At 36.0% G+C, this 26,880-nt stretch overlaps 1 protein-coding gene across 1 annotated transcript in view; it reads left to right on the top strand.

Moving 5' to 3' along the window:
- The window catches only part of RTKN2 (rhotekin 2), a 109,325-nt gene that overhangs the window by 15,263 nt on the left and 67,182 nt on the right, over positions 1-26,880 (top strand). The window contains exons 3-4 of the mRNA XM_020897787.2: positions 10,701-10,759; positions 25,679-25,732. Coding sequence (XP_020753446.2) covers positions 10,701-10,759; positions 25,679-25,732 — 113 coding nt within the window. The remainder of the gene's footprint in view (positions 1-10,700; positions 10,760-25,678; positions 25,733-26,880) is intronic.

Raw genomic sequence — 26,880 nt, 5'->3', positions numbered from 1 at the left:
CTTAAAGCTCAGCATTCAGAAAAGTAAGATCATGGCATCTGGTCCCATCATTTCATGGCCAATAGATGGGGAAACAGCCACTGTTTCCCCATCTATTTATTTTTTGGGGCTCCAAAATCACTGCAGATGGTGATTGCAGCCATGAAATTAAAAGACACTTACTCCTTGGAAGGAAAGTTATGACCAACCTAGACAGCATATTAAAAAACAGAGACATTACTTTGCCAACAAAGGTCTGTCTAGTCAAGGCTATGGCTTTTCCACTGGTCATGTATGGATGTGAGAGTTGGACTATAAAAGAAAGCTGAGTGCCAAAGAATTGATGCTTTTGAACTGTGGTGTTGGAGAAGACTCTAGAGAGTCCCTTGGACTGCAAGGAGATCCAACCAGTCCATCCTAAAGGAGATCAGTCCTGGGTGTTCATTGGAAGGACCGACGCTGAAGCTGAAACTCCAATACTTTGGCCACCTGATGCAAAGGGCTGACTCATTGGAAAAGACCCTGATGCTGGGAAGGATTGGGGGCAGGAGGAGAAGGGGACGACAGAGGATGAGATGGCTGGATGGCATCACCGACTCGATGGACATGGGTTTAGGTGGACTCCGGGAGTTGGTGATGGACAGGGAGACCTGGCACGCTGCGGTTCATGGAGTTGCAGAGTCGGACACGACTGAGCAACTGAACTGAACTGAACATAACTAAATGATTCAAAAAGTGACCAAAGCAGGTTGTTTATTTTATATACCTTTTTGGACAAAGAGTAAATTATTTGCGAAGATTGACAAAACAAAGGGATTTGAGCATAGAGTAGCAAAATAATGAAGAAGTAATGAAGTTTGCATATACAGCTTCTCTGCCCCAAACTATGTGTCTCTGTCAATAACGATGCCTCCCAACCTCTAGCACAGGGAGGAGATCTTCCCATAGGAGCTTTGTTTCCCACTTTCAGGGGAACAAAGGAGGGTTAGGGTGTTCTTGCATGAACTATTTCTCAGGTAACTTTAATTCAAAATAGTATGCCACTTTGGCATATTTTGCGGTAGTCTCCCCCACTTCCCATCAGTTAATTGTTTATGGTATTATTGAACTTTTTCTTATTTTTTGCTGTAGCTGAAAGTTGGATCTTCATCAGACTCTGATTAAAAGTATTTTGCAATTATTTTTCTAAGTTTGTTTAGGTACTAAGTGAGATTGTATATTCTGCAAATGTGTTACAATATGATACTTGTTTTTACTGCTTTAAATAAGAGTTTGATCCCTTGGTTTAAATAGCAGTTGCCACATTTCTCCTCTGTGATACTTTAATAGTTTTCACTTCATGATTCATAAGTAATCTTTGTGCTGTTACATTGCAACTGGGAGAATATTCTGTTATCCAACAAGCTTTCACTTAATGATTGTATCCATTTATGATCCTTGCCTAAATTATTGGGGCTTTACAACACAATCATTATCTATTAATAATACTCTATTTTCCTATAACTTTTGGCTAATATTCTTTTGTAAGGAAGGGCATTCCTTTTCTTTCTGTCTCCATAGATTTGTGGGGTTTTTTAATCCAATGTGTTATTATCATTTATATTCATTAATCTTTTTGGTAGATTAAATTGTCCCGGTTTTGTTAAATGGAAGGTCCTTTAAGTGGGCTTCTCTGTTGTTTTCAACTTGTCTCCTTGTTAATCATTAGGAACTTCCTTCCTTTCCCTCATGAAAGAATGGCCAGATTTGCCTTGTGTTTTCTGTGCATTAGTCCTGAAGTCAGCCGTTTCTTTAATGAGCCTTGATCTGCTTTAAGGGTCAATGGTAATTTGAAACCAAGATATGAGCATTAGCTATGCTCATTTTTATTGGGGATTGCTAATTTTAGGCCTTGAAAACCGTGTAACTATGGGAAAGACTTTAAAAAAACTGATGAGTTTATATTGATATTTATAACTTTTTAAAATTACTTTGTATTTGTATCTCTTTTTCTTATACTAAATATCTTAATTCCTAAGAAACAGCAATATATTTCCTTATTTGATTTGTATATATATTTGTTTTATACTATGATTATATAAAATAGTTTCATAATTATAATACCAGCATGATTGCTGATATAAATCCATCTGGGCAAGTTCAAGATGTCCTTGCAGTTCTTTTCTGACCTACAGAAATTATTAAAACTTTACAGTGTACATAAAAGTTGAAAGAATTATACTGTGAAGACTGATATATCTGCAATCTAGAGTCTGCAATTAATATTTTACTATATTTGCTTTGTCTTATAGCTTTCTATTCATCTATCAGTTCAGATTATTTTTTATGATAGTTCTTTTTTTATATGTGTGTGTGTGTATACATACAAATATATATACATTCTTGTGGATATAAGGTTAAAAGTTTAAAAGTTACTTAAAATAATTCTCTCTCTCTCTCTGTATTTTATGTTATCAGTTTCATAAACAGTCATTCATTACTTGTGTCAGTTTGGGGTTGCCTTTTATCCCTCTGTGAATAAACTATGCTTTCTGTATATGCTGTGTTTGTTTTTCCTCAATGCTGGATTAGTAGTACCTGCCTTTATTCCCACTTGAAGAGGCAACCACTGTTCTTTTTCTTTTTTTCACCATCAGTTCAGTTCAGTTCAGTCACTCAGTCGCGTCCGACTCTTTGCGACCCCAAGAATCGCAGCACGCCAGGCCTCCATGTCCATCACCAACTCCTGGAGTCTACTCAGACTCATGTCCATCGAGTCGGTGATGCCATCCAGCCATCTCATCCTCTGTCGTCCCCTTCTCCTCCTGCCCCCAATCCCTCCCAGCATCAGAGTCTTTTCCAATGAGTCAAGTCTTCACATGAGGTGGCCAAAGTATTGGAGTTTCAGCTTCAGCATCAGTCCTTCTGGTGAATACCCAGGACTGATCTCCTTTAGGAAGGACTGGTTGGATCTCCTTGCAGTCCAAGGGACTCTCAAGAGTCTTCTCCAACACCACAGCTCAAAAGCATCAATTTGTCGGCGCTCAGCTTTCCTCACAGTCCAACTCTCACATCCGTACATGACCACTGGAAAAACCATAGCCTTGACTAGATGGATCTTTCCGTTTAGTCATGTACTCTGATTTCTTATTGTTTGCATTTGTTTGGTGTATCTTTGTCCATCTCTAATTAGCCTTTATGAATTGTTTGTTGAAAATGTGTTTGTTGTAGTCATCCCAGAGTTGAGTTTTACATCATGAGCCTATTTGAAAATCCTTTTACTAGAGAAATTAGGGCTTCCCTGGTGGTTCAGATGGTAAAGAATCCTCCTGCGGTGCAGGAGAACTGGATTTGATTGTATATATATATAACTGGCATACTTGATTTCAGTTTTGTCATATTCTTCTATGTTAACTTATGTGTATTATAATTACAGCTTGTCTTTTATATGTGGCCTGTTTTTCTTATTCTTTTTTTAATTTAAGATTATTTGTCATAGTAGTACTGGAACTTTATATGTTTAAAAATTATATACTGTTAGCTTTATAATGACCTTAGTTCTTTTTTCCTTAGGCTTCTCCTATTTTGTTTTTCTGCTTTATATGATATCATTTTGGAGAAGGCAATGGCAGCCCGCTCCAGAACTCTTGCCTGGAAAAATCTCATGGAGGAGCCTGGTGGGCTGCAGTCCATGGGGTCGCTAAGAGTCGGACACGACTGAGTGACTTCACTTTCACTTTTCACTTTCATGCATTGGAGAAGGAAATGGCAACCCACTCCAGTGTTCTTGCCTGGAGAATCCCAGGGATGGCGGAGCCTGGTGGGCTGCCGCCTATGGGGTCGCACAGAGTCAGACACGACTGAAGCGACTTAGCAGCAGCAGAAGCAGCAGCATGATATCATTTTATTTCTACTTACAATTTTCTGTGTGGAAATCAATGAACTTATTATTCTATTTTCCCATTTCTTCCTTTTCTACCATCCTGTCTTCTTTTTTTAGAGTTATATTTCTGTTTTGCCAAGTAGGTAGTATTTACATATCAATCCTGTACTTGTATCTCCACCTTTATTTTAGTCTTTGATCTGCAGTTAAATAAATATAATGTTTGATACCTGTCTTTTTGTTATGCTTTCTAAAATCATCTGTTGTTTAGAGGAAGCTCATGAGCTAGTGGATTCCTTAAAGTGAACACAGTTTTCTTCACATTCTTGTATCTTTAAAGTGCTTTTCTTTAGTGTTGGTACCTAAAGTGCAGCTTGATTGGATACAAAATCCTTGGACAACACTTTCTTTCACTGAGATTCTCTGAATACCTTGCTCCATTGTTGTGTTGTTATCAATAAATCTAATGTCTAATTATTTTCCTTTTTTGAAAAGACCAAGTCATGTATCTGGTATATGACTTAAGGCCAAGCATTTTGGCTCATTTAGTGCCTTTGAAATATGGTGAAGAATCTGCCTGCCATAGAGGAGACTCAGGTTCGATCACTGGGTTGGAAAGGTCCCCTTGGAGAAAGGAATGGCAACTCACTCCTGTATTCTTGCGTGGAAAATTCCATGGACAGAGGAGCCTGGCAGGCGACCGTCCATGGGGTTTCAAAGAGCTGGACACGACTGAGTGACTTTAAAAAAAGATGTGTTAATAGATTCAGTTATTTTATTTTCAGAAAGTTTTCCTGGAGTTAAAGCCTGGGAGGGTGGAGGAAACATTAATTCTATCCTGTCTTGTTATTTTATTTTTCTTATTTAAGGACTCCAGTTGCATGCAAATTGGATCTTCTTTGCCTGTCTTTTATGTCTGTCACTTTCTCTTTGATGTTTTTAAACTCTTTACTTTATTTTTTTGTTTGTTTTTTTTTTGATCCACTGTATCCCTTTTTGCAGCCTTTACCTGCTCTTTATCCTTTACTAGTGTGGGGTGTTAGATTTCAGATTCTTGGTTTCTCTCCTATTTGCAGTAGCTTTTTAAGCTACACTTAATTCGTTTTGGAGTATCATGTTACTTTTTGTTTGTTTGTTTTTTGGAGAGTGGTTGGTGGGGAATTTTTATCAGCTGAAGCATTGGGATTCTACTTTCATTGTATAGTAACTTTCTATGGGTGTTTGAGTCCTTTTTTTTGTTGTTCCTAATGAAATATGTGGTGTTGAAGAAGACTCTTGAGAGTCCCTTGGACTGCAAGGAGATCCAGCCAGTCCATCCTAAAGGAGATCAGTCCTGGGTGTTCACTGGAAGGACTGATGCTGATGCTGAAGCTGAAACTCCAATACTTTGGCCACCTCATGTGAAGAGTTGACTCATTGGAAAAGACTCTGATACTGGGAGGGATTGGGGGCAGGAGGAGAAGGGGATGACAGAGGATGAGATGGCTGGATGGCATCACCGACTCAATGGACGTGAGTTTGAGTAGACTCCAGGAGTTGGTGATGGACAGGGAGGCCTGGCGTGCTGCAATTCATGGGGTTGCAAAGAGTCGGACACGACTGAGTGACTGAACTGAACTGAACTGAAATACGTAGGATGTAGGATTTTTCTGGGTCAAGTGGTGGTGGTGGTGGTGGTGGAGGGGAGTGGGTAAAAGGAGTTACTTGGTTTTTTAGTTCAAAAGTGTTTTCTATTATTGGAAGGATGGGTAGTAGTTTCTTTAATAAATGGTTTCTTTAGAGACATTGGTTGGTTGAGTTTCTGATAGTTTGATGCTATTTTATATCTAAGGGGTTTTAATTTCAGTTCCTTTCTCCTCCTCTTCTTTCTCCTTCCCCGTCCCTTCTCCATCTCCTCTTGCTCCCTCTCCCCTCCTCTTCCTTGTCTTCTTCCTTCCTTCCTTTTTTTCATGGCCAAATCTTCAAATGATACCTCCGCTATTGTGTCTCTTCTTCACAAGACTAACAACTTCTGAACCACAGTTCTTTTAGAGCCCCTACCAGGGCTGTGCTAACCACCAGATTTTGTATCCATCTTCTAGAGGAGAGGATTAAATAAGTTGATCTTATTTTATGTTCTGCAATAGGTTTTCAGTTGCTCAGTCATGTCCGACACTTTGCAACCCCATGGACTGCAGCATGCCAGGCTTTCTTGTCTTTCGCCGTCTCCCACCTTGCTCAAACTTATGTCCATTGAGTCAGTGATGCCATCCAACCATCTCGTCCTCTGTTGTCCCCTTCTCCTGCCTTCAATCTTTCCCAGGATTGGGTTTTTTCCAGTGAGTCAGCTCTTTGCATCAGGTGGCCAAGTGTTTTGGAATACCTGACTATTTGGGTAAGGCCTCCAGGAGCTGGTTCTGTTGTTTTCAGTTGTTAATTTCCTCTTTTACATGTAAATTGAAGTCTGTTTTCTAGTTATGCTGTTGGTTTGGGCCATAGATGATTTTATTTGCTTTCCTTGTTGATATGAAACTTTTCATAGGATTCTAGAAAAGATTCCAATTTAGGTGACTATCATTATCTTATAGAAACTGGGAAGTCATACTCCGATCACCTTTACAAATGATTTAGTGCCTTTTCCACGTAAGCTTCAAATTAATACTAAAACCACAAATACTCACAAAATAATCCTGGTTTTCTTGTACCTTTCTAAGAATGATACACAAATACTAGGGCTTCCCTGGTAGTTCAGATGGTAAAGAATACTCCTGCAGTGCAGGAGACCTGGGTTCAATCCCTGGGTCAGAAAAATACCCTGGAGAAGGGAATGGTTACCCATTCCAGTATTCTGGCCTGGAGAATTCCGTGGATAGAGGAGCCTGGTGGGCTACAGTCCATGAGGTCGTAGAGTTGGACATGACTGAGTGACTAACGCTAAAAATGATACAGAATACATTAAAAATTTTTTTTTATTCAGTAGCTATTAGATAAATACTTCCCACCATTTACAGATGAGGATGCTGAGTCTGAGAGGTTAACAGCAACTTACTAACTAGTTATTAATGGGTAAGAGTCACACCTATTTAGGACTTGCTCCACCAAAATGACCATATCCTGTTTTACTTCATTTGCTATTCACTAAACATTTATTGAGTTCCTTAGACTGTTCTGAGTTATATATATTGGGCACTGGTGATTGAGCAGTGAACAAAATAGGCCAAAGTACCCCTATTCTTTTTCTTCAGTACTTTCATCTATTTAATCTTGGCGGTGCTGGGCCCTCGCTGCTGCGTGAGCTTTTCTCCAGTCGCCGTGAGTGGAGGCGCTGTTTTGTCGAGGTGCCTGGGCTTCTCATTGCAGTGGCTTCTCCTTGTAGAGCATGCACATGGCTCTGCTGGTTGTGACTTCTGGGCTTTGGAGCACACGCTTAATCGTTGTGATGCATGAGCTTAGCTGCTCCATGGCATGTGGGATCTTCCTGGATCAGGGATCAACCTTTGTCTACTGCATTGGCAGGTGGATTCTTTACCAGTGAGCCGCCAGGGAAGCCCCCCAAATTCCTATTCTTATAGAACTTACATTTTAGCAGTAATGTTCTCTCCTGGCCCAACCCACTAGTCTGTCTTCTTGAAACTTTATTTGACTTTATAATACTAGCCAAAGATACTTATAGGACCTAATTATATGTATCATTCAACATGATTGTGATTTTAATAATGCCACAAAGCTAAATAGTTTCTTACACTCCAGTTGACTAGTTTTATTACTTATATACTATAACATAAAAATAAAAGCTAAAAGTGTAGATCGCCAGTGATAATTATGTACTCCTGATATTTCTGCAATACAATATGGTATATTAAAGACATTACTGGTTTTACTTTTTTAAACTTTATATTGTTTGATGTCTGTTGAAAATAGGTTATTTCAAGATTTAAAGTAGAAAACTCATCTTCCCAACTTAACATACTTATGAAAGTATTGATTTTATACCACATAGTTTTAGATGACTTAAAATTCCATGTTAAGCATTTCTGGGTGTTTTAGTTTTCACTTATTTGCGTGAGAGGTGAAGGATTTTTATAACCTGCTTTTAAATAATAGAATCCTATTTAGAATTCTTCTAGTGCTTCATTAAGAAAATAATACTTTTATCATGTGCCATTTCTTAATGTATTTTGTTAACTCTGTAAGGCAGTGCTATTGTAAATTCCAATATGGAACAATATAAAATAAGGTAATCTGTATTTACTCTGCTAATTTTAATACAGATTTTTGAGCTACGAAGTAGCTGATTGGCACCCTCTGTTGGTCATTTTATTTACCTACAGGCAGAAATATGTTAATAAAAGTTAAAAATTTGTCTTTTATATTTTTATTTCTGTCTTTTAAGTTAGCTTTTACAAATCTTACCAAAATAATTCTCTAAACCAGGTTCATAAGAATAAGGTACATTGTTATATAGCTGCTTTTGATTGAGTGATTTTTATGATTATTTGCTTTTTCTTCAGACTGGCTAATTGTAGCATTTAGAATTGGCATTAACATTGCAGATTTTAAAACAAATATTTATTTAACTGTAACAAACTATTAGCTACAGTAGCACATTGTTAAATAGATAATGTTTAACAATTTTGTTGTCAATTTGGATTAATTAGAAAAGCATCACGTTTTAGCACCCTAAATAGCAATTGAGTTATCTGAATTGAAAATAATTCAAGTTTCTGAAACATAAGACTGGATTACTTCATCTCTTAATTTTTTAAAGGCAGACAATTATTCTGTAAGATTATTTGGTTAATTGGATTTATATTATAGTTTGATAATATTTGTGTATAATAAGTTTGTTGACTAGTCCTGAAAAGGATTTGCCTATGCAAGTAATTTACAGTTATGGGGAGAAAAAGCTATACCCTGCCAGGTGGTTGAATAACTTAGAGTGGGAAAATTTTTTTGGTAAATATTCAGCCAGTTGCTTTTGGTGTTTCTAGTATTTTAGAATTTCACTTGTCTGCCAAAGCCTTAAGTTTAATCCAATTTAATAATGCCTAATGGATTTAAATTTTAGCATAATCTATGACCTATTCCATAATACTGAAGTTACTCACTGTATTAGAGCTTCCTTGTATTTTTTTCACTGAAATGGATATTTTGAAGAATTTATGCCTTGCTCATATAGGAGATATTTTTAGAAATATTTACTTACAAATGCTAGCCAACTGTGTTTATACGTATTTCTTGTACCAATTTGAGGAAATTGAGATTTGTGTTTGATTTCTAGTTAGCCTTTCAGTGTATAATTTCACAACATAAGACTATTCAATTGAATTTTTCACTCTGATGACCTAATAAGCCAGCTGGTATTCCCCAACATGACAAACTGAACTTGTCTATGAAATATTGAACTTGACTCTTTAAAATTTATGATTCAACAAAACATTAGTTTGAAATAATGAGTACTTTTATTTTTCACTGAGTAAATTCCCTGTTTTAATTTAAATACCAGTGTGACCACAAAATTATTAGATAGGATCCTGAGAATTTATGACTTTAAGTCTACTATATTACTTAAGTTATACCTAGTGCTTGATTCTATAAATTCTATAAATACTCTCTATATAAATGTCCCGTATAGGCTTACTGACCATAAGTACCTCAGTAAATTATTTTTGCTCCTTTGGAATTTATTTCACCTGTAATACTTATGGGCTTAATTCAATAAGAGTTAAAAAAGTAGGATGATATATTTTGTTTTAAAATTTGGTGCATGGTAATATTATGTGCAGTCTTTTTAGCAAGGCTACTGAAATGCATATAAGATGTGTCATACTCTTCTGAAGCTTAGATACACTTCACACTCCCACTCAGTCTTTCTCCAAAAGTCCTTTTAGAATCAAAACAGTATTCAAATGAAGCTTCTATCTTACCACATACTTGAAGTACCTAATTAAATTAACTGGCAGTTAATTGGCTAACCAAATTGAATAGAGACAAAAAAAAAAGTGCACAGAAGAATACTCCTGGATACATTGCTCTAGAAATGGAATGCTAATCTCTAAATGTAGGTTATTTATTAGGAAACAGGATATTGGAGAACTGTTTAGAGATGGGATTGATTTGGTCTAATGGAAATAACTATTTTGAAAAAAAACTTTATGATAATAGTATAGTCTACATTCAAACCTGGAAGTGTCTTATATCCCAAGAATTTCCTTTGAGACATTTGCTATTGTCATGGTAATGTTTTCCTCTCCACATTTATTCTCTCTAGAGGGCCACTCCCTTCCTTTGCCACCTTAGTTAATTTATTGTTTTGATATATGCTTAGTGTTTAAAGCTTCAAGGAAGTAAATTACGATATTACTACACATGAATATGTAGCAGAGAGTAATTTTTTAAATGTTAGAGATTTTATAGGGATAATATACACTTCGGCGGCAAGCTCATGGTTAGAAAGTTTATTTATTAACTTTTTCAGGTAACTGTAATCTGGTAAGCTATAAATGTAATTTATGAAATGGTTACCCAAGCTATACTTCCTAGGACTTGTGTAAATATGGCATATCTTGTTTATAAATGTAAGAGGTCACAAAAGACTTTCATTGTAGAGTAAGCTAATACGCAATCATCAGGGAAAGTAAAGCTTATATGAAAAAATAAAAGAGAGACTGGCTCTATTTCTTTTAAAGTTAGCTAGCTGTTGGCTAAATATCACAAAGTTTGAGTCAAATAGTTTATATTAACTGGAAGTCATTGTTATTCCAGGATATGTGTTTGTTTTTAATATTTAGGCATTTGTGAAAGATTGTTAAAAAACAATTGCTTATTAGAGAAGATCTTTGTTTTTTTTTTTCATTAGGTTTTTATTTTCTTTTGACAGTGAGGAGAATTTTGAAAGTAAAGAACGGACAGCTTGTAGAGGAAAGATTGCCATATCAGGTATGCTGTAATGGATCATTTTTATATTGCTGAGTAAATTCTATAAAGTAACTTCCTAGAATTAGTGGTTTTTTAAATTCCTTATATCCATTTTCATTTTATTTTGCATACCTCTACCAGAATATTTGTTGTAAAACACTGTTTTCATCATTATGCTCCACATTTGTGTAGAATTTTACAGTCTGAGAAAACCGATTCATGTATATTGTGTATATTAATGTAGTTTTCTCTTCAGTGCCACACTGTGAAATAAGCAGGGTAGTTCTCTTTTTCTACAGACTCAGAGGTTAAATCACTTCCTGTAAGTAGTTGAGCTGGGCCACAGACTCAAGTCGTTTGACTCTCCATTCCTTTTCTGCTCAGAAGTTTCAATACCGCTTTCTTTTAATGTTTGTCTACTCCAAAATTTCCATGAGGCTTGGAACCGTGTTTGCTTTGTTTGTCACTGTATACCCAGAAACTAATACAGAGCTCATGTGTAGTTATTATTCAGTGAACATTGATTGGATGGATGACTGCACTCTGTTGCCCATAGGATAGAGAGTAGACACTCCCCCCACCAGAGTTTCCTATTTTGACCCAAGCATTTTTCCTTGGACTGTATATAGTCCATGGGGTTGCAAACAGTTGGACATGACTGAGTGACTTGCACACTCACAACTATTTTTCTAGTCCTATTGTCCACTATTCCTATACATAAGCTGTCTATATTAGCCATATATTTTTCTCTGTGTTCTGTCAATGCACCGTATGCTCCTGACCCCCCAGTTAACTCTTGAAATAACTGTAGTATCTTCAGGATCTATTAGCCCATCTGTAAAGCCTTCCCTGTTATCATTCCCCTAGAAATGATGTTTTCCTCCTCTGAATTCTTAATGCAGTTAGGAAACCCTTCACCACTAGATGGCACTTATGCTGTGCTGTCTCAGTTTCTCCAAAGTGTTTGAGGAAGCTGAAGACAATGGCTTGGAGATGCCACAGATTGGAGTGAATAAATACATGACTGACTCATGGGTCTGCTAGTTAGATAATGTATCTTTTATAATTATTATCTCACTGATACATTTTAGAAACAACAGACCTCCAGCAGCCCTTAAGTAATAACTAGGTTGTTTCATTGGCTGAAAGCCTTGTTCTCTTAGCTCCAGGAAGCCTGCTGCTACATTTCAGGCCATGTCACCCAAGGAACTGTTTTTAGAAATGTCTTCATGATAAACGAAAATTCTACTACAGGACGGGTAGACCTGAATTTTACGCATGACATAATTGTCCTAAATCAGAGGAATTATTCTTAGCAGAAATTCTTCAGAAAATAAATGAACTACATATAAAAATCTGTTGCTTGCTCTATAGTTATTTATGTTTTCCTCTTTGCAATTATGATATGAGTGGAATGAAACATGTTTTATATCTTATTTATGCTTCTGATGCCAAATATAGCACTTTTACATATTGTTAACTATGTTCAATAAATTTAATGTGAAAAAAAACAAAAGTGTAGATTTTTAAAGAGGATTCTAAAAATACTTAAATATAATCTTTAATACTGAAATATAATTCCTTGCTTATGTTATAGTGCCACTCCGTAAACAAATGAGATGTGTTAAATTGTTTTTGAAGACTGAATGCCATGACAGAGTTAGCCTTTATTGTCATTTCATAGTAGGTTATTGACTGCAGCAGTTCATGAAATTAGCATTAACTGTCCATTTAGAAGAGTGTTTAAATAAAAGCATTTAAGAGAGGAAACTGTTTTCTTGACCAAGAATACTTGAGTGTAGAAATCAATCTTATTTCATGTGTTCCTTTATTATAAATGATAATTTTAAATTAAGGAGCCAAAATTCTCAGAAAATGGGATACTTGCAAAATTTCTTCTTATCTTTGCTTAGGCCTAATCATATCTTGTCTGTGTGTTTGTTTTGTGTGTGTGTGTGTGTATGTATTTGTAAAAGATAAAAACAAAGAACGTTAAAAATGAATTCGCCCTTTATAAATCCATTTTATTTTGATGTGGGAATGAAAATAATGACTTATTTTGATCAAAATGAATATTTGCGACAAAATTTCATGGTATTTCTGAGATTACATTGTTTTCCAGAAGGTACTTGGGTTTTCTGTTTCCAGCTTCACCACTCACTGGCCAGATCTTTAGGAAAGTTAAAAGAATAATTGAGGTTTATCCTGATTATTTCTGCTAAACATAAAAAAATTGCACGTGGTAAACAGGCAGACTACTAATTCATTGACTAAAACCAAATCAGTTCACAAAAGTAACTTGGATTTCACTTTTGAAAATGACAGAACTTCTGGGACCTGATAGCATCAATTTAGCTATCCTGATCAGTTTCAACAATAAAGTGTCAATTAAAACATTAAAAAAGAAGTTAAGAGTACTGTAAACTAAAACTGAGTCAATCATTTGCAAGAATGTGGAAGGAATTTCTGCTCTTTGACACTGAATTTAAAAATAATTACTAACTTATACATTTTTTTTTTTTTTTTCCATCTAAACAGTACATGACTGCTTGGGAAATAGATAAGAAATGTCTACCTTCTCTTCTTGAGGATTTGACATAGCTAGGCATGGGAAAGGGCAAACTGATGAATAGGCTGTGGTTGTATGGCAAAAGAAGCAAGGGTCTAGTGTTCCTTCCAAGGTGGTGTAAATAGTTAATACCACCCTAGTAGAAAAAGAGCAACTATGAAAAAGAGCAGTTGTGAAATGCAGTGAGTCATCAACTATGGTCAAGAAAGTAGCAAGCCCTTTGACAGGACATCAGTGAAGTCATAGAAAACAATAAAGGCAATCCTTTTAAAATCAAGAACAAAATAGCTTTGTCTATTATATCAATTTTACAACAGAGTTTTAGAAATTTTAGCTAAAATACTAAGAGTGAAAGTTGAAACTACTGAAAAGATACAGATAAATTAAGTACTATTTGAAGACAATAGATTGCAGACCTAGAAAATAAAGGGAATTTACTGAGACATTTACAAAAAGTGGTAGTTGGTCCCAGAGTCAGAATAACTAGTTATAAAATATGATGGCAAAAATTATCTCCTTTACAATAAAATCAGCAAAAAAACCCCAATAAATATCCCAAGAATAACCTTAAATAAAACATAATAGTAATTGTATTATACTACTCTATATAAATAGCATATTTGTAAAGTTAACAGTTCCCAAGTTACTTTGGGTAATATGTGTGCTCAGTCACTCAGTTGTGTCTGACTCTTGGTGACTCTTGACTGCAGCCTGCCAGGCTCCTCTGTCCATGAGACTCTCCAGGCAAGAATACTGGAGTGGGTTGCCATTTACTCCTCCAGGGGTCTTCCTAACTCAGTGATCGAACCTGGGTCTCCTGCACCGGCAGGCAATTCTCTACGACTGAGCCACCTGGGAAAACCCATTTTGGATAATAAATTCTAATAAAACACTTTGGAGGGGGGATTCTGACATAGTATTTCTAAGATTTACTTAAAGAAATTAGCAAGTGAGAATAACATGTTTTTGGATGGGTATATTTCTGGTGGTGAATCACTGTAGATGGTGACTGCAGCCATGAAATTAAAAGACGCTTGTTCCTTGGAAGAAAAGCTTTGACAAATCTAGACAGCATATTAAAAAGCAGAGACGTTACTTTGCCAAAAAAGGTCTGTCTAGTCAAAGCTATATAGTTTTTCCAGAAGTCATGTATGGATGTGAGAGCTGGACTATAAAGAAAGCTGAGTGCCGAAGAATTGATGCTTTTGAATGGTGGCACTGGAGGAGACTCTTGAGAGTCCCTTGGACTGCAAGGAGATCAAACCAGTTAATCCTAAAGGAAATCAGTCCTGAATATTCATTGGAAGGACTGATGCTGAAGCTGAAACTCCAATACTTTGGCCACCTGATGGAAAAGACCCTGATGCGGGGAAAGATTGAAGACAGGAGAAGGGGATGACAGAGGGCGAGATGATTGGATTGTATCACCATCTGAATGGACATGAATTTGAGCAAGTTTCAGGAGATGTGAAGGACAGGGAAGCCTGGTGTGCTGCAGTCCATGGGGTCACAAAGAGTCAGATGTTACTGAGTGACTGAACAACAACAAAAAATTTCTGTCAGGAGCCACCTGAGAAGCTCATTTTGAATAATAGAATTCTAATAAAACATTTTGGAGGGGAGATTTTGACCCAGTATTTTTAAGATTTACTTAAAGAAATTAGCAGGTGAAAATAAGATGTTTTTTGAAGGATTTATTTCTGAACAGATGGTAAGGTATATAAAATTTCAATAGTTATGATGGTGTGGTATTGATATCAGGGTATTAATAGGAAGTAATTGATTAATGACTCAGATCTATAAAGCATTAGCCAAGGAAAAGACTCTCAGAATGGCATATGTGGTGAAGATGGCACCATTCAGTCAGTGAAGAAAAGAGCTATTAGATATATAAATGGAGCTGGAACAACTATTTTTATAAGAAGAATATTTATATTTTTACCTCACATATTCAGAAATCTCCATAGATTAAATAATTAATTTTTTAAACTAGGAGCCATAAATAATGTATATTTAAAAAGAAAACTGGGCCATGGATACAAACATATTCACTGAACTGGCCAGTAAGTTTATTAACATTTTTCTTAATCCAGAAAATGCAAATGTAAGCAGTTAATCCTGTCACTTGACTATTAAATTGTGTAAATATATATATATTTTAATTGTAGTTGATTTACAATGTTGTGTTAGTTTCTAGCATATAGCAAAGTGATTCAGTTGTACATATATGTTCATGCATGTGTGTTCAGTCATGTGTGACTCTTTATAACCCCATGGACTGTAGCTCACCAGGCACCTCTTGTCCATGGATTTCCACACAAGATTACTGGACTGGGTTGTCATTTCCTACTCCAGGGGATCTTCCCGACCCAGATATCAAACCTGAATCTCCTGCATTGGAAGTTAGATTCTTTACCACTGCCCAAGCTAGAAAGCCAAGGTCCTATCTATAATTTCTTTTAATAAAATACATATAAGTGGGAAGGTATAATATTAAGTAGTACTCTTTCATTCTGGAATTTTAAAATGACACATGCACACATTTTAATAAGTTACGTGTTAAATAGATACAAACTGTACTTTCTAAAAATATTTTAAAAATTAACCTCATTGAAATTTTTGGTTTATAAAAAATAACTTTAAACTCAGGGTATCAAGAAGTTTAAATAACTATGTGCAAAGATGGGCTTAATAAAGGACAGAAATGGTATGGACCTAACAGAAGCAGAAGAGATTAAGAAGAGGTGGCAAGAATACACAGAAGAACTATACAAAAAGATCTTCACGACCGATGTAATCACGATGGTGTGATCACTCACCTAGAGCCAGACATCCTGGAATGTGAAGTCAAGTGGGCCTCAGGAAGCATCACTACAAACAAAGCTAGTGGAGGTGATGGAATTCCAGTTGAGCCATTTCAAATCCTGAAAGATGATGCTGTGAAAGTGCTGCACCCAATATGCCAGCAAATTTGGAAAACTCAGCAGTGGCCACAGGACTGGAAAAGGTCAGTTTTCATTCCAATCCCAAAGAAAAGCAATGCCAAAGAATGCTCAAACTACTGCACAATTGCACTCATCTCACACGCTAGTAAAGTAATACTCAGAATTCTCCAAGCCAGACTTCAGCAATACGTGAACCATTGACTTCCAGATGTTCAAGTTGGTTTTAGAAAAGGCAGAGGAACCAGAGATCAAATTGCCAACATTCGCTAGATCATCGAAAAAGCAAGAGAGTTCCAGAAAAACATCTATTTCTGCTTTATTGACTACGCCAAAGCCTGTGACTGTGTGGATCACAATAAACTGTGGAAAATTCTTCAAGAGATGGGCATACCAGACCATCCGACCTGCCTCTTAGGAAACCTATATGCAGGTCAGGAAGCAACAGTTAGAACTGGACGTGGAACAACAGACTGGTTCCAAATAGGAAAAGCACTACATCAAGGCTGCATATTGTCACTCTGCCTATATAACTTATATACAGAGTACATCATGAGAAATGCTGGGCTGGAAGAAGCACAAGCTGGAATCAAGACTGCTAGGAGAAATATCAATAACCTCAGATATGCAGATGACACCACCCTTATGGCAGAAAATGAAGAAGAACTAAAGAGCCTCTTGATGAAAGTGAAAGAGGAGAGTGAAAAAGTTGGCTTAAAGGTCAACATTAAGAAAAGTAAGATCATGGCATCTGGTCCCATCACTTCATGGGAAATAGATGGGGAAACAGTGGCTGACTATTTTTTTGGGTTCCAAAATCACTGTAGGTGGTGATTGCAGCCATGAAATTAAAAGACACTTATTCCTTGGAAGGAAAGTTATGACCAACCTAGACAGCATATTAAAAAGCAGAGACATTACTTTGTCAACAAAGGTCCATCTAGTCGAGGCTATGGTTTTTCCAGTGGTCATGTATGGATATGAGAGTTGGACTATAAAGAAAGCTGAGCGCCAACGAACTGGTTTTTGAACTGTGGTGTTGGACAATACTCTTGAGAGTCCCATGGGCTACAAGGAGATCCAACCAGTCCATCCTAAAGGAGATCAGTCCTGGGTATTCATTGGAAGGACTGATGTTGAAGCTGAAACTCCAGTATTTTGGCCACCTGATGTGAAGAGTTGACTCATTTGAAAAGACCCTGATGTTGGGAAAGATTGAGGGCAGGAGGAGAAGGGGACGACAGAGGATGAGATGGTTGGATGGCATCACTGACTCAATGAACATGAGTTTGGATAAACTCTGGGAGTTGGTGATGGACAGGGAGAAATGGCGTGCTGCAGTTCACGGGGTTGCAAAGAGTTGGACATGACTGAGCAACTGAACTGAACTGGTGATGGTCAGCCACATATCAGATACATATTCTTTGAAGTTTAAAGTACCTCTCCTAAGGACTGGGCTAATGGTTGATTCGTGATTTTAGTTCTACTGGAATAAAATGTTAACAGGAGTATTTTCCTATACAATATAAAAGGTCATGTAATGTGGAGTTTAGTAAATATTGAGAAGAATCCAACAGTTAATAATATAAAATTCTAGCCAGCATGTGGTTTTGTATAAGTATAAGATTGTCATATAGAAAGGGAAGGAGCTATAAAGAAATGGACTGTGTTAAAGATCTAGTTAAATGCCCTCCTTTTACAAATTAGAGACTGAGACGCAATCTTGTAACTGACTTGTCCAAGCCACTTCTTAGTGTAGAGCCAGGACTGATGCCTGAGCCTGACTTCTGTTTTGGGCTCTTGTTTACCATATCTGTGTTCTCCCACTTTATAACTTAATCATATTATTTATTTACTACATTTTTACTTTAAATTTTGAAAATTAATAAGTAATGAAATGTCTTCTGCCCAGCAACTGTCTAGTTTTTCTCAAAAATGAGCGTAATGAGAACAGGATGCAGTTCATAACATTAGAGCACTTGCTTAGCTTCATTAAGGTTAAGAACTTTACATAGGAAAAAGCTTACTTTAAATATAATTTGATTTGACAAACAGAAACCTAGCATGAAAGTCACAAATTTTAAAACCTCTTTAGTCCATATCATAGTAACTCATGTTGTGAAATGGTTTTCTATAATCTTGACATTTTCTTCAGATAGACCGTTTTCCTATCTTAGCTGCCTTACAAGAGCTTCCAAAGACTTCGGTCTCCCTAGAGTTTGTTGTTCTTGTAACTCGAGTGTTAGCTGTGTGTCTGTGTGTGTCTGTGTTTGTCTGTGTGTACATGGAAGAACTGTATAAAACAGATCTTAATGAACTGGATTACTATGATGGTGTGGTTAGTCACCCAGAGCCAGACATTCTGGAGTGACGTCAAATGGGCCTTAAGAAGCACTGCTGTTAGTAAAGTTAGTGAATGTGATGAAATTCTAGCAGAACTATGCAAATCCCCAAAGGAAGATGCCATCAAGGTTTTGCATTCATTATGTCAGCAAATCTGGAAGACCCAGCAGTGCCCACAGGACTGGAAAAGGTCAGTCCTCATCCTAATTCCTAAGAAGGGTAGTACCAGAGAATGTGCTAACCATTGGACAGTTGCACTCATCTCCCATGTGAGTAAGGTCATGCTTAAAATCTTGCATGCTAGACTTCAGCATTATATGAATCAAGAACTTCCAGATGTCCAAGCTAGGTTTAGAAAAGGAAGAGATCAAATTGCCAACATTTGCTGGATTATAGAGAAAGCAAGGGGATTTCAGAAAAACATCTATGTGTTTCATCAACTATACTAAAGCCTTTGACTGTGTGGATCATGACAAACTGTGGAAAGCTCTTAGAGAGATGTGATTACCAGACTATCTTACCTGTCTCCTGAGAAGCCTGTATGGAGGTCAAGAGGCAACAGTTAGAACCCTGCATGGAACAACTGATCAGTTCAGGGTTGAGAAAGGAGTACGACAGGGCTATCTGCTGTCACCCTGTTTGTTTAATCTATACACTGAGCACATCATGAGAAATTCTGGGCTGGATGAGTTATAAGCTGGTATCAAGTGGGACAGCAACAACCTAAGGTATGCAGATGATACCACTCTAATGGCAGAAAGCAAAGAGGAGCTAAAGAGTCTCTTGATAATGAGGTGAAGAAGAGTGAAAGAGCCAGCTTAAGACTAAATATTAAAAAAACAAAGATCATAGCATCCAGTCCCATTATTGCACAGCAAATAGAAGGGGAAAAGGTGAAAGTAGTGACAGATTTCCTCTTTTTGGGCTCCACAATCACTGCAGACAGTGGCTGCAGCCATGAAATCAGAATATGATTGCTTCTTGGCAGGAAAGCTATGACAAACCTAGACGGTGTGTTGAAAAGGAGAGACATTACTTGGCTGACAAAGGTCTGTATAGTCAAGGCTATGGTCTTCCCAGTGGTCACATAACAGTTGTGAGAGCTGGACCATAAGTAAAGAAGGCAGAATGCCAAAAAGTTGATGCCTTCGAACTGTGGTGCTGGAGAAGACTCCTGAAAGTCCTTTGGACAGCAAGGAGATCAAATCAGCCAATCTTAAGGAAGATCATCCCTGAATATTCATTGGAAGGACTGATGCTGGAGCTGAAGCGCCAGTATTTTGGTCATCTGATGCACATGGATGACTCATTGGAAAAGTCCCTGGTGCTGGAAGGATCAAGGGCAGAAGGAGAAGAGGGCATCAGAATATGAGATGGCTGGACAATATCACTGATACAATGAACATGAACCTGGGCAAACTCAGAGATGGTGAGGGACAGAGAGGCCTGGCGTGCTACAGTCCATGGGGTCACAAAGCATCTGTCATGACTGGCTGGCTGAACAACCATGGTTTCCCTGGTGGCTCAGATAGTAAAGAATCAGCCTGCAATGCAGGAGACCTGGGTTCAATCCCTATATATTTTCTTTTTCATATTCTGCTCCATATAAGGTATGAATACAGTTCCCTGGGCTCTACAGTAGGACCTTGTTTATCTATTTTATACATATAATAGTTTGTATTATAGTGGGATCTGCTGATCCCAAACTCCTAATTTATCCCTTTCTCACCTCATTTTCCTTTTGGTACCCACAAGTTTGTTTTGTATGTCTGTGAATCTGTTTCTATTTTGTAAATAAGTTCATTTGCATCATTTTAGATCCCATGTATAAGTAATACCATATAGTATTTGTATTTCCGTTTTTGACTTACCTCACTTATGATAATGTCTGGATACATTCATGTTTCTGCAAATGGCATTATTTTATTTCTTTTTATGGTTGAGTAGTATTTCATTATGTGTGTGTGTGTGTATGTGTGTAAATATATATATATATATACACACACACACACACATCTTTTTTATACATTTATCTGTTGGTGAATGTTTAAGTTGCTTCTATGTCTTGACTATTGTAAATAGTGCTGCTATGAACAATGTTGTGTATTTTTTTTTGAATTATACTTTTGTCTGAATGTATGCCCAGAAGTGGAATTGCTGGATCACATAGCAACTCTGTTTTTAGTTTTTGAGGAGCCTCCTGTACTGTTTTCCATAGTGGCTGCACCAATGTACATTCCCACCAGCAGTGCAGGAGTGTTCCCTTTACTCCACACTGCCTCTGGTGCTTATTATTTGTAGACATTTTAGTGATGGCCATCCTGTCCAGTCTGAGATAGTACTTCACTGGTCAGATAATTTTTATAGTTCTGACATACATTTCTCTAATAAAAAGTGATGTTTGAGCATCTTTTAATGCACATGTTGGTCATCTATATGTCTTCTTTGGAGAAATGTCTGTTTAGATTTTCTGCCCATTTTCTGATTGAGTTGTTTAGCTTTTTTGTTACTGAATTGTATGAGCTGTTTGTGTATTTTGGAAATTAAACTCTTGTTGGTCATATCATTTACAAATACTTTCTCCCAGTCTGTAGGTTGCCTTTTCTTTTCTTTTTTTTTATGATTTCCTTTGCTGTGCCAAAGCTTAAAGTTTGATTAGGCCTCATTTGTTTATTTTTTGCTTTTACTTCTACTGCTTTGGGAGACTGACCTAAGATTACATTGGTACTATATATGTCAGAGAATGCTTTGCCTATGTTCTTTTCTAGGAGTTTTATGGTGTCCTGTTTTATATTTAAGTCTGTAAGCCATTTCTAGTTTATTTTTATATATAGTGTGAAAGGAGTATTCTAATTTCTTTGATTTACATGTAGCTGTCCATTTTCCCACCATCAGTTGTTGAAGAGACTTTTCTCCATTTTATATTCTTACCTCCTTTGTTGAAAATTAATTGACCATAGGTGTGTGGGTTTATTTTTGGACTCTCTTCTGTTACACTGATCCATATGTCTGTTTTTGTCCCAATGCCATGCTGTTTTTGTCTGTAACTTTGAGGTATCATCTGAATCTGGAAGGTTTATGCCTCCAGCTTTGTTCTTTTTCCTCAGGATTGCTTTGGCAATTCTGGGTCTTTTATGGTCCTATATAAATTTTAGGGTTTTTCTAGTTTTGTGTAAAATGATGGGTAATTTGACAGGGTTTGTCTTAAATATGTAGATTGCTTTGCATAGTATGGCCATTTTAACGCTATAAATTATAATTCAAGAGCATGGTATACCTTTTCACTTCTTTAAGTCATCTTTAATTTCCTTTATCAGTATTTTTATAATTCTCAGCATTTAAGTTACCTCCTTGGTCAGGTTTATTTCTAAATATTTTTATTTTTTGGTGTAATTTTAAACGCACCTTTTTTGAACTTCCCCTTTCTGATATTTCGTTGTTAATTGTAGAGAAATACAACAGATTTCTGTATGTTAATTTTGTATCCTGCTACCTTGCTGAATTCGTTTGTTCTAATGTTTTTGGGTGGAGTCTTTTAAGGTTCTGTCTATGTAGTATCCTGTCTTCTGCATATAATGACAATTTTACCTCTTTCCTTCCAATTTGGATATCTTGTATTTCTTTTTGTTGTGGTTGTCTGATTGTTGTGGCTAGGACTTCCAATGCTATGTTGAATGGAAGTGGTGATGGAATTTCCTGACAATCCAGTGGTTAAGTCTCAGTACTTTCACTGCCATGGACTTGGGTCTAATCCCTGGTTGGGGAACTAAGATCCCACAAGCCATGAGGTGCAGCCAAATAAAAAACAAACAAACAAAGAAAGTGGTGAAAGTGGGTTGCATTGTCTTGTTCTAGAATTTAGTGAGAAGGCTTTCAACTTTTCGTTGTTGAATATTATGTTGGCTATAGATTTATCATAAATAGGTTTTATTATGTCGAGATATGTTCCCGCTACTGTGGTAAGAGGTTTTTTTTTTTTTAAATCATAAATGGATGTTGAATTTTATCAGGTGTTTTTTCTACATCCATTGAGATAGATGATCATGTGCTTTTGTCCTTTGGTTGATGTGGTGTATCACATTGATTGATTTGCATATGTTGAACCATCATTGTGACCCTGGGATAAATCCAACTTGATGGTGGTGTATGATCTTTTTTATGTGTTATTTGATTTGGTTTGTTAGTATTTTGTTGAGAGATTTTGGATCCGTGTTTGTCAAGGATGTGCTCTGTGCTTAGTCACTCAGTTGTGTCTGACCCTTTCTCCACGGGCTTCTCTAAGCAAGCACACTGGAGTGGGCGGCCATCCCCTTCTCCAGGGCATCTTCTCAACCCGAGGGCTGAACCTGTGTCTCCTGTGTTGTAGGCAGATTCTTTGCCATCAGAGCCGTTTTGTTGAGAGTTTTTGGATCTATATTTATCAAAGTTTTTGGCCTGTAATTCTCTCTTTTGATAGTGTCTTTGTCTGGTTTTGATACAAGGGTGATGGTGGCTTCATGGGATGGCTTCGGAAGTGCTCCCTCCTCTTCAGTCTTTTGGTAGAGTTTGAGAAGGATCAGTGTAAGTTCTTTGTATGTTTCTTAGGATTCCCCGGTGAAGCCATCCAGTCCTGGATTTTTTTGGTGGGGAGTTTTTATTTTGTTTTTTACGGATTCTGTTTCACTTCTGGAAAGACTGAAGGCAAAAGGAGAAGAGGGTGACAGAAAATGAGATGGTTAGATAGCATCACCAACTCAATGGACACAAGTTTGAGTAAACTCCGGGAGATAGTGATAACAGAGGAGCCTGGCATGCAGTCCATGGGATTGCAAAGAGTAGGACAACAGCAGCAGATGTCCCTTCTAGTGATTGATCTCTTCAAATTATGCTTCTTCATGATTCCATTTTGGTGGGCTGTATGTTGTTGGAAGTTGTCTATTTCTTTCAGGTTGTCCAGTTTGTTGGCGTATAATTGTGCATAATGTTCTCTTATGGGTTTCTGTGTTTCTGCAGTATCTGTTATTTCTCCTCTTTCATTTCTTGTTTCTTTATTTGGGTCCTCTTGCTCAATGAGCCTGACCAGAGGTTTGTTGATTTTGTTTACCCTTTCAGAAAAACAGCTCTTGGTTTTATTGATTTTTTCCCCTACAGTTTTAAAATATCTATTTTATATATTTCCTCTTTGATATTTATTGTTTTCTTCCTTCTGCTGACATTAGGTTTTGTTTGTTCTTCCTTTTCTAATATTTTCAGGTGGTAGATGAGGTTGTTCATTTGAAATCTTTTTTTTTTTTTTTTTTGAGGAAGGTCTGTATTGCTGCATCCTATAGATTTTGTATGGTTGTGTTTTCACAGTTAAAACTTAATTGATATTTTGAGGACATTATATTAAAAAAATCCAGACTATACATTCTTTTCAAGTGCTTATGCAGCATTCTCTACGATAGACCCACATACTTGGATACAAAACAAGCCTCAACAAATTTAGGAGGATGGAAATTTTTTCAAGCATCTTTTCTATGCACAATGGCATGAAACTGGAAGTAAACCACACAAAGAAACAAGAAAAAACAATTAGATGGAGACTAAACAACATGACACTAAAAGACTAATGGGTTGATGATGAAATCAAAGAGGAAATTAAAAAAATGTCTCATTTGAGATAAATGACAGTGAAAACACAACCGTATATTGGTAGATATGTTTTCAAAATTATTGTTGGATGAGATATATGTAAAGTGTTTGGTTTGACACAAGAAGAACTCAATAGAATAATGTTTTATTTTTCTCACTTTTTGATAAAAATTAGTGCTAAAGCAGCAGTGGGAAGAGCACTCATACCTGGTTAGGAAGCATAGGAATAGAATAATAGAAAGCTTTTCTAGAAAGGAAATTGGAAATAGGAGCTAAGAACCTTAGAAAGAATTCTAAACAAAATTGTAGACAAAAGATCATGGAATCTAAAAGTGAAGCACAGTATAAAGATAGCCAAATAGCTTATGTTCATAAAGAATTATAATTATTTGAAAGTGGCATAATTAATAGGTATGAAAAAATAGGCACATAAACTTCCAAAGTGTAATAGGGAAATGTTTTAAACAAAAATTTTCCACAAAATTTGGAAATTTGTACTCTGAGTACAAAGTTAAAACTAACTTCACTTTACCATTGAGATTTCTACTGTGCTGTATTATGCTATAAATAAATTTGGTAAAATCTTAATCCTCAAACTTTGAAAATATGCAGATGGCATAAGAATGTCAAAGGAAAGTTGGTACTCCATGATGTTAACTTTGTATTAAAAGTAAAAGGAGGAATGGAGGAAACTAGGAAGAACAAATGTTGACTGTTTGAAAGCTCTAGATTAATTTCTGGAATAAATTTATTATTTATTAAACTTAGAATTTGAAGAATATGTGAATGAGAGAAATATGTTTAGATCACTTTTAGAATATAGGCCCTTTCTTGGCCTGAAAGAAGTAATACATTCGTCTCTTTAGTTTTATTTCCTAAGGAAAATGCTATAGTTTGTAGCATGAATATACAAAGATCTGCAAATTCTTTTGTAGACAAGTTAAATCTTCCTAATGGAAAGATCTTGGATTTGTTTGTCAAGAGTTGGGTCTCTTCCAGAAACCAGTAATCTTATATAAGTCACTTAATTTTTTTCATCTTTAAAGTTTACATAGTGGATAAAAGGTCGTTCTAAAGTCATTTCTACCTCTACTGTTCTATGATTTTGAAATTTATTTAACTACATTTGCTGCTACTGCTTACCCAAAATATAAATTCAACACTAGGTTACCCAAATTTTGTCTATTTCATAAGCATAAATCACAAAAATTTTATAACAAAAGCTCATTATAGGTGCTACTTAATAAATTAATTTCTTAATACTTGGTGAGGTTTAAATAAGTGTAACAGATTTTATATTCCTAGTCTAAGCTATGTTTAAGAGAAAATATTACTATGTTAGTATATTTAATAATAAATAAATACTGGCTTTAGTGGTCAGAATCCATTATGGAATACAGAGGTTTATTTTACTCTAAGAAATGAAATTTACCAAAATTATTCCTTGTCTTTTCTTTTCCGCCTCCATTATAGATGTTCGTATACCACTAATGTGGAAAGACTCTGATCACTTCAGCAATAAAGAACGTATGTATGATTTTGATTGTAATTGACGTATTTTCTTTAGTATGTAGTAAATTTGAGATAATTGGGAGAAGAAGCTGCTTCCACACTGAAATAAATGTAATTTGACAGAATAAGCATAATCCTATTGATAGGAACCTGTGCAAGGATGCCAACAGGTAATAGAGAAGGAAATTGTGAAACAAAAGGAGATGTTTGAATGAAGGTAAAGGCCACATTATTTGACCAGAAATATTGGAGGGTTTTTTTTGCCTTGTTCTCTTCCTTCAGATTATTTAATGGGATATAAGAGAAAAAGATTTTTAGCTTGATCTAATTTTTCTTCCCCTTCAGCATTTTATGGCTTTATATAGTCTTAGCAAATCCATGCATGGCTTGGGTCATGGAAATTAACCTCAAATGATTTGTAGCTGTTAGAGGCAATGCAGAAAAGTTATGACAATCCTTTATCTTTCTTGTCTATTATGATAGCTTTGTTCCTCATACTTTGAGCCTGAATCATATTGAGCATAATTAGTTTTATATGAAAAATACAAAATCAGGCTAGTATATTTGTTATTCATTTAAGAAATATAATTTAGTTTATAAAGGAATACATGTGGGAATTAAGTGTATCTTTCTGATTACTATAGAGAATTAAGTTTATCTGAAGAGCTCCATTTTCTCAGTAATGAGGATTTAGTCTTTTAATCACCAAATACTTTAAAGATACATATATATATATATATATATATATATATATATTAATTTAGAAGGTCCAGCAGCTATGGTTTTTGTGTTCACATCTCTACTTTTTTTTGTTTTTTTAGTTTCCCCCCTCTCTCTTTGGTGGAAAATGTTTTGTTGTTAATGTATCTGCTCCTAACCTCTTAAAATAGAAAACTTATTTTTATTAAGTATATTTGGAAGCCAAAATGACAGGGGTAATAGTATATATGTAGTGCAAAATTTGCTATTAATTAAAGCTTAAGGAGTTTCCTAGGAATAAAATTTATGAGTTTGGTGGTTACTTTAGGCCTATATTTTTAACTTTATTTTTTGAGACTCAGTTGCATTTTAGTTGAGCAAGCAATTAATATATACTGACAAAACAGTCTCAATAAAAAAATTAAAGGATTACAGTGTACAATGTATGAAAATAAGAATCTATT

Source organism: Odocoileus virginianus, chromosome 7 (genome assembly GCF_023699985.2).
Source record: "Odocoileus virginianus isolate 20LAN1187 ecotype Illinois chromosome 7, Ovbor_1.2, whole genome shotgun sequence".
Lineage (NCBI taxonomy): Eukaryota > Metazoa > Chordata > Mammalia > Artiodactyla > Cervidae > Odocoileus > Odocoileus virginianus.
This window is presented reverse-complemented; position numbering and strand designations above follow the sequence as displayed.